Here is a 16483-nt window from a genome sequence, read left to right on the forward strand (position 1 = left end):
AGATTCTCATATTCTACTGAACCTCTGCTCGGGATTTCTGCCAAGATCCAAAGAGCAGTGATGTGTGGGTCCCTCCTTCTATGCAGAGTACACGGCCGGTAAAAAGTACTGACGTCCAAGCGTTTGTGACCCAAGGGGACAAGCTTCGCACCCTGATCTCCAGCTGGAAAGTGGCCACCTGTCTGTGAACCCACACAGGCTCCTTGGCAGAGAGTGAAGCCTGGTTGCTGCTGCTTTTCTGACGCACGTCAGGGTATGCCTCGTAAGCTGCTCCTCTAACTCAAAGTCTGTGAAAGATACCAGCGCTCCCTCAGAGGTCATTTCACAGCCCTCCTCACCACCTGCTTAAACTTGGGAAGTATAGTAAGAATGCGGAAGTCTCGCCAAGTTCAAAGACTATTGGATTTAGGCGGAAAGACATTTACATAGGCGCTAAAAAGAAGGCAAAACCTGATCTGCTGGGTGGGAATGGAAAGTATGTGGTAGAGGACCAGTTTTCCCTAGTGGACAGGTAGGTTATTCAACGCCCACAGTATTCAGTGACAGCTGGAAGAAGGAAGACCACCGAATAAATTCCTGTGTGCTACTGCATGCTTTATGACTCACAGGCTTTCAATGCCTCTGGCCTGTGGGGGCAACCGTGCTGTAAATAAACGTCGAAATGCACGCTCGGCTTACGGATCCTCACTCACAGTTTAAGGTGACATTATCGGAACGCAACTGAACAGTCAAGTCAACTTCACGCTCATTGTCTTTACAAACTTCATTTATTAGGCCAAAGTGATCCCTGGGTCTTCAAAGAGGCTCCACCTGTTAATTCCGACAAGAGAAGCACCAAACAAGGAAATAAAAGCTACTGGCTTTCTAAGTACGGCTTAACGAGCGTGAAGGTGTTTAAGCTGGGGGTTGGGGGGTGGGTAGGAAAAGGAAAAATGAAAGAAGATGGGATTGGGAGGGAGACAAACCGTAAAAGACTCAATATCAAAAAACAGACCGAGGGGGACGCCTGGGTGGCTCAGTTGGTTAAGCGTCTGCCTTCGGCTCAGGTCATGATCCCAGAGTCCTGGGATCGAGTCCCACATCAGGCTCCTTGCTCCGCACGGAGCCTGCTTCTCCCTCTGCCACTCCGTCTGCCTGTGCTCGCTCTCTCTCTCTCTCTCTCTCTCTCTGACAAATAAATAAATAAATAAATAAAAACAGACCAAGGGGTGGGGGGGGGAGGGGGGACGGGAGAGGGTGGTGGGGATACAGACATTGGGGAGGGTATGTGCTATGATGAGTGCTGTGAAATGTGTAAACCCGGCGATTCACAGACCTGTACCCCTGGGGATAAAAATGCATTATATGTTTATTAAAATAAATTAATTAATTTAAAAAAATAAAATAAATGCAAAGGAAAAAAAGAAAGGTGTTTAAGCTGATAGAAGAAATTGTAAACAGAATCGGGCGCTGTGATGGCCTCTTTGCGGTGACGGCTCAAGTCCAGTACGTTTGTACACAGCACGAGCAGATACTAAATGTTTAAGTGACAGGTCCATTTTGAACCCCTAACGTTAACAGCCATACAGAGGCCGTCCGTCCCTCGGTGATGTTAGGGACCTAGGATGGCTTGTGTCTGCAGCTACAGAAGAGCAGAGACTGAGAAAGGATGGGCATCCGACGGGACCGCGGGCAGAGAGTCGCTGGCCCAAGGCAGACCCGTGCTCCTGGCCCGGCGAGCTGACACCAGAAGGGACCTTCCCATCTTCAGCCAGAGGTGGGCGGGGAGCTTTGGAAATATGACAGCCCCCGTGTACCAGCAGGGATTTCTCAGTGTGAATCGGGGCACGCAGTTCGCACTTAGAACATTTCTGTCTAGGGACACGCGGTCCCATCTGCCAAGTACCACACAGCCAATTCTGTAAGGCCCTCATTTCCAGGCTAGTGTCGGTGCACACAAGTGACGCATGGACGAAACCCAGACAGCTGTCGGACGAAAGCGCAAGGCCCACGGTGACTATGCCGGAAAGAATCGAGATTCTGTGTGTTACATTTCACGTCCCAGGCTCACGCCCCCTTCATGTCTGTTCTGTCACGGGCAACCGGGTATTAAGTTTAATTGCGCTTGGATGCAGGTGGGCTAGGAGTTTCCCCAGGTGCAACGACACGGTGAACAGGGTTCTTACGTGGGAAGGCAGCAGAGACAGTCCTCAGCCTTCGGCGGTTGTGGCAACCGGTGGTTTGCACGTAATTAGAGAAGGCAAGGACATACGAGACAGGTGCCGGGATGCAATTATGTACTGTCCAACATCTCATTAACAACACTTTACAGCACGCGAAGATCACAGGGCGCACACCCAGCGATATCCCAGGTCCTGTGCTCATTTCTACACCCATGCGGGCCGCGCTGTGCTGAGAATGTGGGGAGAAGGACGTGGTCTCACGCATCAGAGCCAGCTCGTCCCCACCCCCCATATATCCGCATATAAAGCGGCTATGCACACCAACGGGTACGTAATGCCCGGGCCTCCTCCACCGATAAACTCGCCACGTCTGGGCGCTGTGCTCAGGCCCAAAGGGTCCACGGAACTGACTTCGATCTAAACCTCCGTGGAGCACGGTCTAGCAGCCAGGGTTTTGCTCACAGATCTGCTTGCCAGCCTCCGGAGTCGGGCTGAGCCCTTCTGTGCCTTCCGAGCACGGTAAGCATTCCACCGGCCCAAGTGTCCCCAGGGAAACACAAACTGCACGCAAGAGCCTTCGCCAGCAAAGCCTGCCTCTCTGGGAAGTATTACTTACGTATTTTACCCGAAAACAGCCTGCAACCTGACCTCCGCGTACGCCGCCCTGCCTCTCTGAAGGACGCAGACCCTTTCAGAGGGCACGGGAGGATGTGCACGCTGCCACGACCCCAAATGGCAGGTTTTGGCTCAGGGGTTCAGGAGGAATCACATGGCTGCTAGGAAGCCTGAGAAGGATCCTGACCTGCCCCCTCTGTGTCCGGTCACACCCTTTCCTCCTGGCTCTCAAATGCCATGGCTTTTTCTGTATTTCCATGCAACACTGAAGAAAGCCCGTCAAGACACACAGCAGAACAAGACGTGGGGAGTCCATACAGCTGAACTTCCAGCTCTCTCCTTCCCAGACCCATCATGCAGGTCTGGGAGCGTCTGCACTGCATGCGGGAAGGGGGACGGGAAGATGTCAACTCGCACTGCCACCATACACAGACGGGCCTCGGCAGCGGGCCACGCCTTTTGGTGTTCTTGGCAGGGTGTCAGCCTCAAGGGTCTTCTCTGTGTCCGATGGGAAACCATGGCAGCTTCCCTTCATGACGTCCGTGTCAAAGCTGCCAGACTTCCAAGCGACTGAAACCCAGGGTGCGCACGTGCCCACAGCAGACCCCTTCACTTGTGTTGTGTATTATGGCTTCCCCCGGTGTGTACTTCAGGACAAGCCGCTGCGATCCAGCCAAGGCGGAAGGGAATGCTGGCCACCTCCCTCTCCCTGGGTTCCCGCAAACCCCAGCATGACCTCAACAGCCTCGGAATCGACCCTCTCGTCTTCCTTCCACGCCGGCCCTCTGTGTCCTTGCAGTGGAGTGCGTGGTATGTCTCAGACAGCTGTGTCTGCACCCTGCCCTCCTGAAGTCTGTGCACAGGATCTCATTCGGAAAAAGGACCTTTGCAGATGTGATCAGGTCAAGAGTCTCAAGATGACGTCATCCTATATTTGCTGGGTGGGCCCCAAATCCAATGACAGGGGTCCTTGTAAGAGACACAAGAGGAGGCACAGACGCAGAGGAGAAGCCACTTAAAGACACAGATGGGAGGGAGGTGGCCACAAACCCAGGAATGCCCGGAGCCTCCAGAATCTGCGAGAGGCAGCAAGGACCCTCCCCTGGAACCCTCGGACGGAGCATGGCCCTGGCCACACCTAGATGTCAGACTTGTGGCCTCCAGGGCTGGGAGAGGGTCACGAAAGCCAGCAGCCTGTGGTACCCTGTTCCAGCAGGCCCCAGAAACTACCACAGGGCTGGTGTCACGCACCTGACGACCGCTCAAGCCTCTGAGCCCGTCTCCCTGAGCAGAAACCTTGCTCACGCACATCATCAAACCCCCCTGGCCACACAGCACCCTGGGCCCCTGGCCTGGGAGACTCCCCAACTTCCTTCCTCCTCCTCCTGACTCCTTGGGCTCGGCGCGATAGCTTGGTGCAGGATGCATGTTGTCTGGGAGGCACCCTGGGCTGCCGGCCCACTTCCTCTTCCCTCCCCAGGAAACTGGGTCAGCTCAGCAGACAAATGACAATGCGGCAGGATGGAGAAAGTCTGCTTCCCCCAACGCAGAGCCACAGGCGGTCCTGACTGTGTCCCCGGAAGTGTGTGGGAGGACCCATTCCTGGTGTCAGAACCCAGCATTTATTTGGGGGGCCAGTGAGCAAAGCCTGTGGACCCACACACTGAATGAACGCCCTGACCACCTCTGTCTCCCTGGGGGCCCTTGTGGATCTGTCCTAATCACACTCTCCTTGAACTGGTTCTGAAGCTAAAACTCTACCCCAAAGCAACCCTGCAGGGCAGAAATCACCATCTGTCTTGAGCCGCCTGAAACCCTCTGCCTGGCCTCGGATGACTGGGTACCCGTCTCGTTCAAACTACCCCGTGGGCGACTTCAAAGGCCTTTATCAGGCTGCTGGGATCGGGCAAGGTCAGCAGGACAGGTTTAACAAGATGGCTGCTGAGATAGGGCTGGAGCCTTCAGGAAGGGACCAGCTCGTAGGGCTGCACCTGGCAGAGCCAGCAGGACTTCCGTGTTTGTGCGAGGAGCACACACCCAGGCATCCCAAAAAGGCAGCCCACAGCACGGGGCCCCACGCATACCACGGGGACAGCTGAAGATGATTTTTCTCTGCACCGATGCAGAAAAAAGGGACCTGTTTATGGCCACATTCCTCAGACAAAGAGATGTAGGAACGTTCTAGGGGAAAACTGCATGAGGGTTACGGTCTTCATCCAAATGCTCCTGGGTCCTGGGATCCTGCAGGGTCACCCTTGGGAGCAGCAGGAATCCAGCATTGCCACTGCAGTTTTGGGGCGGGGGGGGGGTGCAGACCTGCCCTCGAGAAGACCCGGGTTTGGTGAAGGGTTGCCTCCCTGTGCACCTGTGAGAGGAGGCACGAGGCCACCCGTGTCGCTGTCACTGCCCGAGCTCCCGAGTCCTCCGCTCCCTCTTCTGCAGCACGGGCGGTGCCAGCATGGGCCTGCGTCCACCTTGCAGAGCTAAGTGAGATGACGTCCAAGACTGTTCCCGGGAGCGCAGGGCACACAGGAAAGGCTCTCGATGGGCCCGGGCTCGGGGAGGAAGCCACGGGGAGCCTACAGAATGGCAGTGGCTGTCGGAAGGACGTACTCAGACGAAGGTTAAGACCACACGGCTTCGGGGGTGGGGCAGAAGGCGCGCAAGAGAGGATGGCCAGGGACTCCCAGTCTCTGTGTGTGGCCCACAGCAAGGCAGGAGGAGAACAGATCGGGCAGAGAATTCCAGGCTCCGTGGGACATACACCCCGTGCCAGGCAGGGTTACGCGGTGGTGACCGGGAAGCACTGATCAATGCAAGAGAGAGGGGAGGCCAGACCACAGACTCGGAGAGTCCTGACAGCCAGATCGGTTGCCGAAGCCGGTTCACAAGTGATGTGCAGGACACAGAAGGGGTCCACGCCGGTCACGGAACGGAAGAGGAAGAGGACGGCCTGAGGAAGGGAGGAAAGGAGCGGTCCGCGAAGCCAACGAGACAGATTCCCAAGGATGGAGTGGGGAAGTGGCAGGTGAGGCAGAAAGTTCTGGAACTGTAAGAGAAGAGTGGATGTGGCAACACACCTGTGTGCTCCTTTTCTGGGCACGGCTTCCGCGAGCCGTGCTGCGGGAGCCAGCTCTCGGGGGGTGCGGCAGTGAGGGAGCGGGAGCAGGCGTGCGGCCGCCTTTCCCAGAAGCCTGGCAGGACGTGGACATGGGGGAATGCACTCTGGCTGAAGCACTCTGAATGCACTCTGGCCGGACCCCCAGGCTGAAGCAGCGTCTGTTTATGTGCAAACGGTGGATGAAAACCACGGGCTCGAAGACCACGTTGATATGCCACCCAAGGCCCTCAGCGCACCGTCACTACGGTTGCACAAAAGAGGCAGAATCCTGGGACGACACTACGCCCAGCTTCTTCACCCCGTTAGTGTGGATTAGACCGAGGGAAGGAACACGCTGCTGAGGGAGACGATGGCCCTTCTGTGCCTGAAGAACGTCCCACGGTTGTGTCATGGCACCGGGACACCGGACGTGCCGGTGTTTACAGCCCCTTGCTTGTGCTGCTGGGGCTGGGAAGAGAGTGAGGTCCCGATTTTGAGGCTGTGCTCCTAACGTGGCCTCTTCAGCACCGTGCGGTGCTGCGGTAAGTTCGCAGGAGTCTGCCGGCACGGTTTCCTCTTTCTGGTCCTCTTCACGCCGATGCCTGTGCCCGCACCGGGTTCCCGGTCCTTCCTTCCGCCAGGGAAGAAATGCTTGTCTTCTCCTCGGGATGGATCGTGGCTGCTGCTCCTGATGTCTAACGCTTGTATACGTCAGCGAAGAGCATGCTAAGCCCGCACGTTGACAATCACCCCATCGTTTCACTCAAGCTCAGTCTTACATCAAGGTGCCTTAGACCGTGGCAGCCTACAGGCAGTGGGCGAGGGGACAAAGCCACGTCCAGTGCTGCCAAAGTCAGTTGACCGGTGCATGAGGATCAGTCACCCGAGCGCAGGGGGTCGGCAGACGGGTGCCAGAGGGACACAGTCCCCGGGTCTGACCAGAGCGCCGTGGCCATGCAGAGGGTGGCAGGTGGCTCCTTTCTGAGCAACTCCAGGCAGCCTTTATTCCTTTTGTGCATGTGTGGCCTCCCGACAACTCGTCCGCGTCCGTGTGACACTACCACAGGAAAACCTGGTGTGTCGCAGTCTTGCTCTGCAAATCCCCGGGGCCGGCTCTCGCTGCGCTGAACAAGACACGGAGAGCCCGGACGGGGAGGGGACCTCATCTTCTCCAAAGGTTTCCCGCCGTCCCACGACATCCGGGAACGCTGCCTCAAGGGTCCGGGGAGCTGGGTGTCCCGAAGCTCTTCCTTCCAACATCGATGTATTTAACGATGTCTTTTCACGTTCTTGTCTTTTTAAGCAAAACCTACTGACTACGAACAATGCATTCGCATTTGGTTTTGTTGTTTTGCGCTTTGTGCTAAAGGCTTAATCGTTCGATTCTGTCTTGGTAAGTTTCAACCATGTGGAAACATTCCCAAAAAGTTCCTGGAGTACCCAGGAAAGACCCATGTAACCGAGGCCTCTGTGCAACCGAACCCTACAACCTGCAGACAGCGTGACACTTCATTCCTAACTCCGCGTGCTTCTCCAAAAATAGGGACACTCACAGCCAACGTAAGTTTAAAAAAAAAAAAAAAAAGGAAGTTAACCTTTCCAAAAAAAAAAGAAGTTAACCTTTCCAAAATGTCTTCAAACTGTAAACAACTGCATTTGCTTTCTATGCATCTCTGATTTCCAAGGAGTCTGATGCCAGAGGTCTGAACGCCCCTGGACGGCATCCCCCACAACCACTGGGAGAAACCATGGCCTGCAACCAGAATGGGATGGGAGCAAAAGCAGTGTGCTCCCCGTGGGCCGCAGATGTACGCACACGGACAAACAGACCCTAGGTTCCCACAAACACCCTCTCTTCAGGGTCAGCGGTGCCCACGAGGCCTCCACTTTCCCCGAAGCCACACCCAGCATGTCTATGTGCCCAATGGTTCAGGCCTTCAAGACACACAGGCACCATGGCCACTGCCTATACCTGGTCTGTCAGGCTACACACTCCTCCGCAAAATGCCCCATGTGCCACTGTGCGGGACAACAGTGGGTTCCACAACGCTTCTGAGGACCAGACTCGTCTGCAGGCTGGGACTAGGGGACAGTACAGACCACATGCCAACTGTGTCCCCAAGTAGGCAACAGCTGTGCACGAGGTACCATTTCCGGCTTAGAGGGAACGGTGGGGTGTTGGGGGGATGATAGAGGAACAAGTAAGGGAACACCAGGTAGAAACAAGCAGCGAAATCCCAAATCCCGAACAAATGTACACATTCCACAACATCACCGGCCTGGACTTTTCCAGAGGTCGCCGTTGAGGGGGGAAACAAAGGTGATGTGATTTGGGGATGGGAGACATTATCTGATTTAAACCGGGATAAAGGGACAGAGGTTCCGTGAGGATCCCGTTGGGAAATCACTAGAGCACTTTCAGCTGCACCAAGAGGCCACCCTTGTCACCACGTTCCGATACAATCATTACTGAGAATCCTCTTTTTTTTTTTGGTTAAACTCAAACTCTGTGCTTGATAAAGATACCGTGTCTCTGCTTCAGCAAACATGGTCCTTCTCTGCCATTTCTTCTGCGGGCCGGGAATGCCCATTTTCCTTCTCTGCCCCTTGGTGTACCTGACAAACATCTCTGGGGGCTCCCTGTTCACAGCACGGCTCTGTCCCTATCATGCCGTTGCCGTGTTCGCTGGCAAGTTGTGCCCAGATTCCACTCACCGTGGCTTACGTCCCATCTGGAGTCTGAGATGGAAAGAAGAGACCTGTTTTGAACCCCGCACAGCACCTGGCCAGCACACCGCTTCTGAACGGACAAGGATGAGTGAGGGCACGACTCGGGAGCTGTGCCGTCCAGCTCGGGGACCCGCAGCCACGGGAGCCTACTGAAATGGAAAGTACGACCACATAAACGGGACAATTCCGTTTCTCAGTTGCACCAGTCACGCTTTACAGACGCAGTGGGCCCGTGTGGTTCCTGTCCGCAGCGCAGACAGAGACAACATTCCCACACGGCAGGCAGTCCTGCGGGATGGACAGTGCTGGTCTGGAGAGCAGAGGTCAACAGTTCTCATCAAGGACACTCCACTGCCCTTACTCATGCAGGGTACAGAGAGTGGGGATTTCAGGACACTTAGCTGTTGGCTGTAGACATCCCAGGGAAGGACGGGAGGGAGCCAGATGGTCAAGGAAGGCGCCTGCCAAAGGCTCAGTAGGTTCGCGAAAGTGTGCTGGAATGGCCGGCCACCTCGGCAAAGCCAACGGCGACAGACCTTCTGGTGCAAAAATGATATGCATCACAATTATTACGTCTTCCAGAAAATTCTCCATCCATGCCCTGCACGGATATCTGCACATTACAGCCGAGACTGCCCCCACCCATTTTAACTACAGTTAAGTGAAGGTTTTCAGAGATGAAACGTTCTAATTATTAGTCACTGGTACACATGCACACTTGCCAGTAGGAAATTTATTTCCAAATGGAATCCACCGTGGCACGACATTCTGCTCCAGCCAGGGGCTGCGTCTGAATCACTGTCCAAATACCTCACCCCAAGGTGTGACGGCGTCATCGGGGCATCTGTGTAATGAGTGCTTTTAGTGCGCGTTTCTTGGGGGCACTACTTCCCTTGCTCTTTTACAAGGCACGAAATCTGCACCTACCCCTGGACAATGACGGAGTGTAACGTATCCAGAGTAGTTAAACCAACAAAAAAAAAGAACCAGAGTCCAAGGCATGTCATCAGAAAGACAGAACAGACCAAGGCATCCCCCCTGAACTGCCTTTCCAGAAGAAAGGAGGGAGAAGTAGAAGCTGGACCCTGAGAAACTAAGAAGGTGGCTGCCCGTGATGGCAGCATCCGTGACTCGGAGGTGCCCCACAAAGCACACCGTGGGGCGGAGGCACGTAGGGGAAAGCAAGCACAGGGCATCGCACACCTGCAGGGACAGGGCTCGGGCGAAGAGCTCCGTCAGTCGCCCTGCCGGCTGGACTGCACTCTCCTTCCTGAGCACCAGTCTGCAGTGGGGATGTGTCAAGCGCTCTCAAAAGGGGAGCAGCTGCGGTGCCCACTCGTCAAGTGAGCACTGACTGTAAGAAAGACCACGAGGGGCCACAGGTCAGGTCTGCTGGAAAGAGTCCCCAAAGGGGACGGGGTTTACCAGCTTCAGTCCATATGTGGCTGCCTTCGCTATTCCTGACAAGGGTCCTGCAACACACACAGAGTCTCTTCTTCTGGGAGGGTCCCTGTCAGGGGGCGGGGAGGGGACGGTACGCCCACCAGCATCTTACTCCAAACAGAGAAAGTCGGACTCAGGGCTCGCTTTCGTGTGGGCTCTGATCTGGCGGCAGGCGTCTGACTGGCCTCCAAATTTCAGCAAACTTCTTTGCAAGGAAGTTAATTAACTTCCACCTAGCAAGCTGAACAAAAACCCCAGCACCCGATGCTGGCTCCCAGGGGAGCAGGGCAGGAAGAATGTGAACGGCAGCCCCTGGACTCCAGCCTCAGACCCCAGGGCCCACAACAAAGGGCATTTCCAAAATGCCATGCCTCCGCTGGGGGATCTAGGCAAGCCCTCAGGGCAGCTGAGACCCACAGACAGAGGCCCCTCAATGCTCCTTTCTCTGCTCTACCTTCCTGAGCAGCTGCCGGGACCCTGGGAATGTGTGGACAGGATACACGAGAAGAACCAACGCTCACACTGAAAAGCTCCTCGTCTCACTTTAAAAAGTCTCATTCACGTCACTTGGTGGTCAGACGACAAGGCACTGTGGATGCTATGAAAATTAGTCTGGAACATGGGCTAACCTTATGGGAGGAAATTCTCTTTTTGTCATGAGCCTCGTGGATGCTCCAGGGTGGTAAGAAATGAGCCTAGGTGAGGTGAACAGAACCGCAGAGGGATAGGGGTTCTGGTCACACACCGGGCACGATGGGGACGCGGTCCAGTCAAGCAGTGACTTTCGGAACTCAGTGACAGCCACAAAGGCCCTGCACCACACACACACACCCCGTCCCCCCGGACCTTGCGGTCTGTCCGGGAGCCCAGACAAACAGGCACCGCCAGTCTCGGGTACTGTTACTCGGCAGGCTGGGAGCTAAGGCAGCACAAAGATGTCCAGCACGGGTCACCTACTCTGCCATGCAAAGGAGCAGCCACAGGCCAGCCGTTTGCATCCTGGAACCCGTGTGCATTTAGGGAGACGTGGTAAATTATAATCAACAGTGCCTATCTCCTTCCCATGCCCTCACACATCTCTCTTATTATTCTCTGATCTTTAAGAATTGAAACACAACCTGATTTTTCTTTGCTAACTTTTATGGATGTTACATAATCACTGTCTGGGACACCCAGAAAATACATTTTACGTGCCCTGCATTTTACATGTTCCAACATTCTGAATATTGTTAACCTCCCCCTCTGCCTGGGCCCGGTATCAAGATTAGACATCACGGGCTGCGCCCTGAAGCCCTCCGTGGGACCGTCCCACGCGAGAGGCATCCCACGCGAGAGGCATCCGACGCGAGAGGCATCCGACGCGAGAGGCATTCGCCCAGCGTAGCTGAGGAGCACGTGAAAGGTGGCTAGCGTGACTGAGCTGAGCTGCTAAGTGTAAAATGCAGATTTCAGAGCCTAGGTCTCAAAAATGCAGGCAACAGATCGGGGGAATTTTAACACTGATGGGTCGAGAAACAGTATTTTGAATATGTTCAGAGAGGAAGAAAATAGACCGTTCACGTCCGTTTCATCCGTACGTTTCTGCTTCTTCAGTGCTAACGGGCAACGTTTGATGCAGTCCTATTTCTATCCGACAGCACTGCTCCGCACAACAAACTTCTTGTCTTTTACACAGAAAGGGCCCACCCCTTGTGCTCCTAATTTCAGTTATTTACGAACTAGATAATCTTCCCTATCCAGAAGCCAAGAGACTGTTTGAAAACCTGTCATCTTCTTTCGAAATCTTGTCCCGGTTCATAAACAATCTCAGTCCCCTTTCCTCTTTTTCTAAATGGCCTCTGAGAACCAAAATTATTACCTGGATCACAGTTGATGGTTACCTCGCGTCAACAAAAAACACAATCTGAAAGTGCCTTTCCTATTTCAAATGTACTGGGAAGTGCCCTAGCATTGTCAACGTGTCTACAAAAATCTCCATTTACTTCCTCATTGTCCCCTGATTAAACAAGTCTCTCCGGAATAGAAGCATTCCCTGTGAAACCAAGCGTTTGCCATTTCATTTCCCTGAGAACAGCCGTCCTGGGGGCTACCGTGGCCAACGGAACTTCGAGGGGAAACACATTCACCGTCCTAGACAGCAGACTTTCCGCAAAAGGACTCCTTTTGAACGGATAGTGGGTTGTTATGCAAACAGCAGATACTCGAGATGAAGTCAGGCGCTGAGGAACACGAGCAGGGGGCACTGGCTAGACCCAGCAAGGTCAGGCAGTAGGTTTTAGACAACAGTGTTTTACACAAGACGCTTTGTGAAAGAACGGAGTAAATGAATTCCTGAGAAAGTTCTGCCAAGTCTTACTACCTCAAACATGACTTAAACCAGAGAGGCGGGGGCAAAGGGCAGAAAACACGGAGAAAATCTTCCCAAATGGCAGTAATTCTTGGTTCTCGGACCAGTTCCAAGGACTGGATAACAGTACCAGGGGCCAGTGGAGCCCGTGGTTCGTCGCTGTCCCTGCAGGCGCCAGGGTCTGAGACACCGCACTGATGGCTTCAGGGACCAGCGGAGCTTGAATCTGGAGACAGAAACAAGCGTTCAGCTCATTTAGAAGTTTAAGAAACTTAATTTCAATGATGCATCTCGGTGGCATGAATGTTCCTGAGACGCCCACCCCAGGTTCTCTGGACCTTCCATCAGAGGATAAGGAATTTGACAATTTAAGTTCTTGACCACCTGGGCAGGAATATTCATGTCTATCAACTAGAGTCATGAATCCCAGAAGGTTTCTGAAATGCAGTCGTTTCAGAGGTCGTAGCTGCACACAGTTTTCTGCAATTCGTGACCTCAACGGGGAATTTTTTTTTCCCCTTCCTTAGGAATTCATCGGTTTCTGTCTCTGGGTTCATAAAACAAAGTGACTGTTTTTTGTGAGCCTTAAAAAAAAATTAGTGTTATTAGCAGAGAACCACGTAGGGATATGATGGGCAGGGGGGCTGGGTGACCATGACCACGAAGATGACCACAGTGTGTATATTTAGAATCAGAGCGATCTGGACTCGTTCCTTCTGTGCTGGGTGACCTTGGCTAGTGACTCAACACCTCTGAGCTGCGGGGTTTGTTTTCGCGGGTGTCTGCAACCCGCTTCTCCTGCTCTGCACGGTCTTAGGGCAAGACGCGGTTCTGTGGGAACGTCCGCAGCAGGTCCGGAGCCTGCACGCAGGGTGGGGGCATTTGGGGAGGCCCAGGAGGCCTTCGGAGGCTACGAGGTCGGAGCCCTGGGACCTGCTGGTGTCCTGCACGGTGGCGCGGAGGCTGTGGTTCTGCCCTGCTCCGTGCACGGCAGCGGCGTCCTCTCCGGGCCGTCCGTGCGGTGACCAGCGGCCCCCGACCCCCGACTGTCCGAGGGGCCGTCGCAGACCCCGCAGCAGGGGGCCCGCTGGGACTTGCCTGCAGCGGGGCCGGGGCGGCGGGGCAGCGAGGGGTGCGGCCCGCGCTCGGGCCCGCCACGCCCCTCCCCGGCCGACCCTGAGCTGCAGGTCACTGCGGGCAGCCGCCGCCCCGAGCAGGGCTCCTCCGGCTCGCGCGCAGCCCTGCGAGGTCGCGGGGAGGGACGTGCGCCGCGGCGACCCCGCGCAGCCCCGCAGCCCCCCCTCCGCCCGCACGAGGCCCCGCACGGCGCGGCCAGCCCGGCACGAGCACCCCCGCGCCCCCCGCGACGGCCCCGGGGCGGGCCGCGGCGACCCCCGACGGACACCCCCGCGGGGACACGGAGGCCGCGCCCCGCGCCCGCGCCCGCCCCCGCCCCCGCCCGCACGGGGGTCCCCAGCGCCGCCCCCGCGCGCACCGCCCCCCGCCGCGCACCGCCCCCCGCCGCGCACTCCGGCCCCACGCGCGGCGCGGCCGCCGGAAGTAGCGCCCCGGGCGGCGCCGACGCCGAGCCCCGCGCGCCGCCGCTCTGACGTGCCCCCGGCGCCCACCGAGGGTCCCGCCCGCAGCCCGCGCCCTCCCCGGGCGGCCCGAGCGGGGGCGGACGCAGCTACGCACCCAGCAGGAGGCCGTCCATGTCAAAGAGCAGGTGGGTGACGGGCCGCGGCGGGGGCACGGACGCCGCCATTGTGCCGCCGTCACGGCCGGGCGGGGGCGGAGGGAGGGGCGCGCGCTCGCCGGGCCGCGCACGCGCGCTCCGGGGCTGCGCGCCGCTGCCCCCCCCACCGAGGCGCTCTGCGCACGCGCACCGCGAGCCTCCGCGCCTCCGCGGCCTGAGACGTTCTTGTGCACGCGCGGTTGCAGCCGCCTTTCGGGTCCCGAGTCGCACTGCGCACGCGCGCCTCGGTCTGTCTGTGGAAGCTCCTCTAGTGCGCGCTCTGAGCCGCTGTCGTGCACGCGCGCTTGCGACCCACCTTCGGGTCCAGAGTCGCACTGCGCACGCGCGCTTCGACCGGTCTGGGGCAGCTCCTCGAGTGCGCGCCCTGAGCCGCGCACGCGCACGCGCGCTCCGCACCGCTCCGCTCTCCCTGCCGCGTCCCGCGCGCGCGGGCGACTTTTGGATGTTTCAGCCCGCACCGCGAGGTCGGGACGCACCACGAAGGGGCACAAGTTTGCCCCGCGGGCACCCCGACACACGGGGCCGCGCAGAGCCTAGTTCCCGGCGTGGGGGGCACTGCAGGACCTGACTTTGGAAAGGGCGTGAGGAAGGAGAGCGAGCCTAGAAGGGCCGGTGCATGGGGCTGTTTGGGGGTGGGGGGCTGGAAAGGTGCTCAGGATGGCATCAGCGCCAGCCGCCCGGTAACCGGGAGCCCAGGAGGCCCGGGGATGCAGTCCGGAGCAGCCGTCCCGGGACCCTCGCGGGTTTCCTTTTCAGTTTCGCGCGCCCGCCGTCCCGCGGATCCGGGCGCATGCGCAGGGGCGAGCGGGTCTGAGGCTCTGCAGCCCCGCACCTGCTGGTCCCGGGCGGTCCCGGGCTGCCGCGTTCTCCCAAACCGGCCCTCCCCGCCCTCCCCATCCCCCTCCAGTAGATCCTATAGGAAAGGGCCTGAACCGAATTATGAACGTGCCCTGCCGCCTTATCTGCCTTCCTCGCTCTCAGTTGTTCTTGTTTTTTGTTTTTTTCCCCCTTTTCCACTCTTGCTGAATGCAGTCTGTAAATATTTTTTTTTTTTCTTTTGGGACACTCCCCCCAAACACCTCTTTGACCCTGTTTCTGTTTACTGTCGGTTGATGTCGCATGTGCATGCTGAGGCATCGCCTGTTTAAAGAAGCAGATGCCAGAAAGTTCCAGACGCTTTAAAACGTGAGGGTGTTCCTGCTGGGACGCTGGAGGAACTGCCCTGGGGACGGCTTGCCCAGCCATCGGAACGTCTGTGCCTCAGTTTCCTCATGTGTTGAGTGTGGGCGTCAGGTCAAGCTCTTAGTATCAGCCATGAGTACATACATGGTCAATGCGTGTCTTTCCAGAGCTCTTGCTAGGAGAGAGTCTAAGCGTGGTTTCTTTGGGGGGACGCTGGACCTCACTTAGAGAAGGTAGTTCATCAGCGGAGCAGTGAGGCGACTGTGACCCCAGTGTGCTAGCCCTGCTGCCACGAAATTCCACACACTGGGTGGCTCGAACCGCCTGTGTGCTCCGGGACAGGTCTGCACAGGTCTGCCTGGTGCAGGAGCTTCTTATCTCTTTCTAGCATCTGCTCTCTCTGAGGCTCTGTTTCTGCGTCCCAGTTTCTCCTCTTTGTGACCACCCCAGTTATCCCAACCCTCGCCTACCCTGATGACCACCTTTTAATCTGATTCCCTGGGCGGAGACTCTGTCTTCAAATAAAGTCACCCCAGCTCCCTCCCTGTTGGGACTCCAACTTTTTGTTTCTTTGTTTTGATACCTGAGGTATCCATCGCATACTCACTTGCTGGGTCTGTAGAATTCTCCTTCCCAGATTTTCTACCGTCTCTAGAAACCCTTGGGAGAATGCATGGTTTTCTCTCCCATTGTAACATCACAGCTCTGTTGAATCCTTAGATAAGAGCCTCCAGGATCCTACCTAAGCATTCAGAGCTGCAGAGGGTAAGCTGGTCCCTAAGTCAGGCACGGATGCTTGACTCCTTAGAAGGAGTTTCAGGATTTCTACAGATTTGCTGCAAAAATAAGCCAGCTCGTAATGCAAGTCACAAAGGTTACACAACCAGAGGGTAGAGACATCTGGAGTGTCTTCCTTGTCCTGTTACAGCCATTGTGGCTCTGGGCATGGCTCTTGGCACAGAATCCAGCTTGTTCACTTAGAGGAACACAGGTACCAGTCGGGAATTCCCCTCCAATTCCTCGGAGCTGGCAAAAACCTCACTGGAATTGCAGAAGAGATGCACTGGGCACTTTTGTGGACTTGTGCACTCCACAGAGGTGAAAACGTGCTCCAAATCATTTTTTAAAGTCTTATTTTCTATAGTCTT

General features: G+C 56.4%; 1 protein-coding gene across 3 annotated transcripts in view; it reads right to left on the reverse strand.

Moving 5' to 3' along the window:
* The window catches only part of PUDP (pseudouridine 5'-phosphatase), a 76908-nt gene extending 62681 nt beyond the window's left edge, over positions 1–14227 (reverse strand). For 2 of the 3 annotated variants that reach the window (XR_013966313.1, XM_080795665.1), the window contains exon 1: positions 14093–14224. Coding sequence is in view for 1 of the 3 variants with exons in the window: in XM_080795665.1 (XP_080651791.1) it covers positions 14093–14162 (70 nt within the window). In the remaining 2 variants the exon portion in view is untranslated. Of the gene's footprint in view, positions 1–14092 lie in introns of all 3 variants that reach the window. The other variant, XR_013966312.1, reaches the window with a different exon arrangement.
* Between the last annotated feature and the right edge of the window lie 2256 nt (positions 14228–16483).

The sequence above is a fragment of the Martes martes genome (genome assembly GCF_963455335.1).
Source record: "Martes martes genome assembly, chromosome: X".
NCBI classification, from domain to species: domain Eukaryota; kingdom Metazoa; phylum Chordata; class Mammalia; order Carnivora; family Mustelidae; genus Martes; species Martes martes.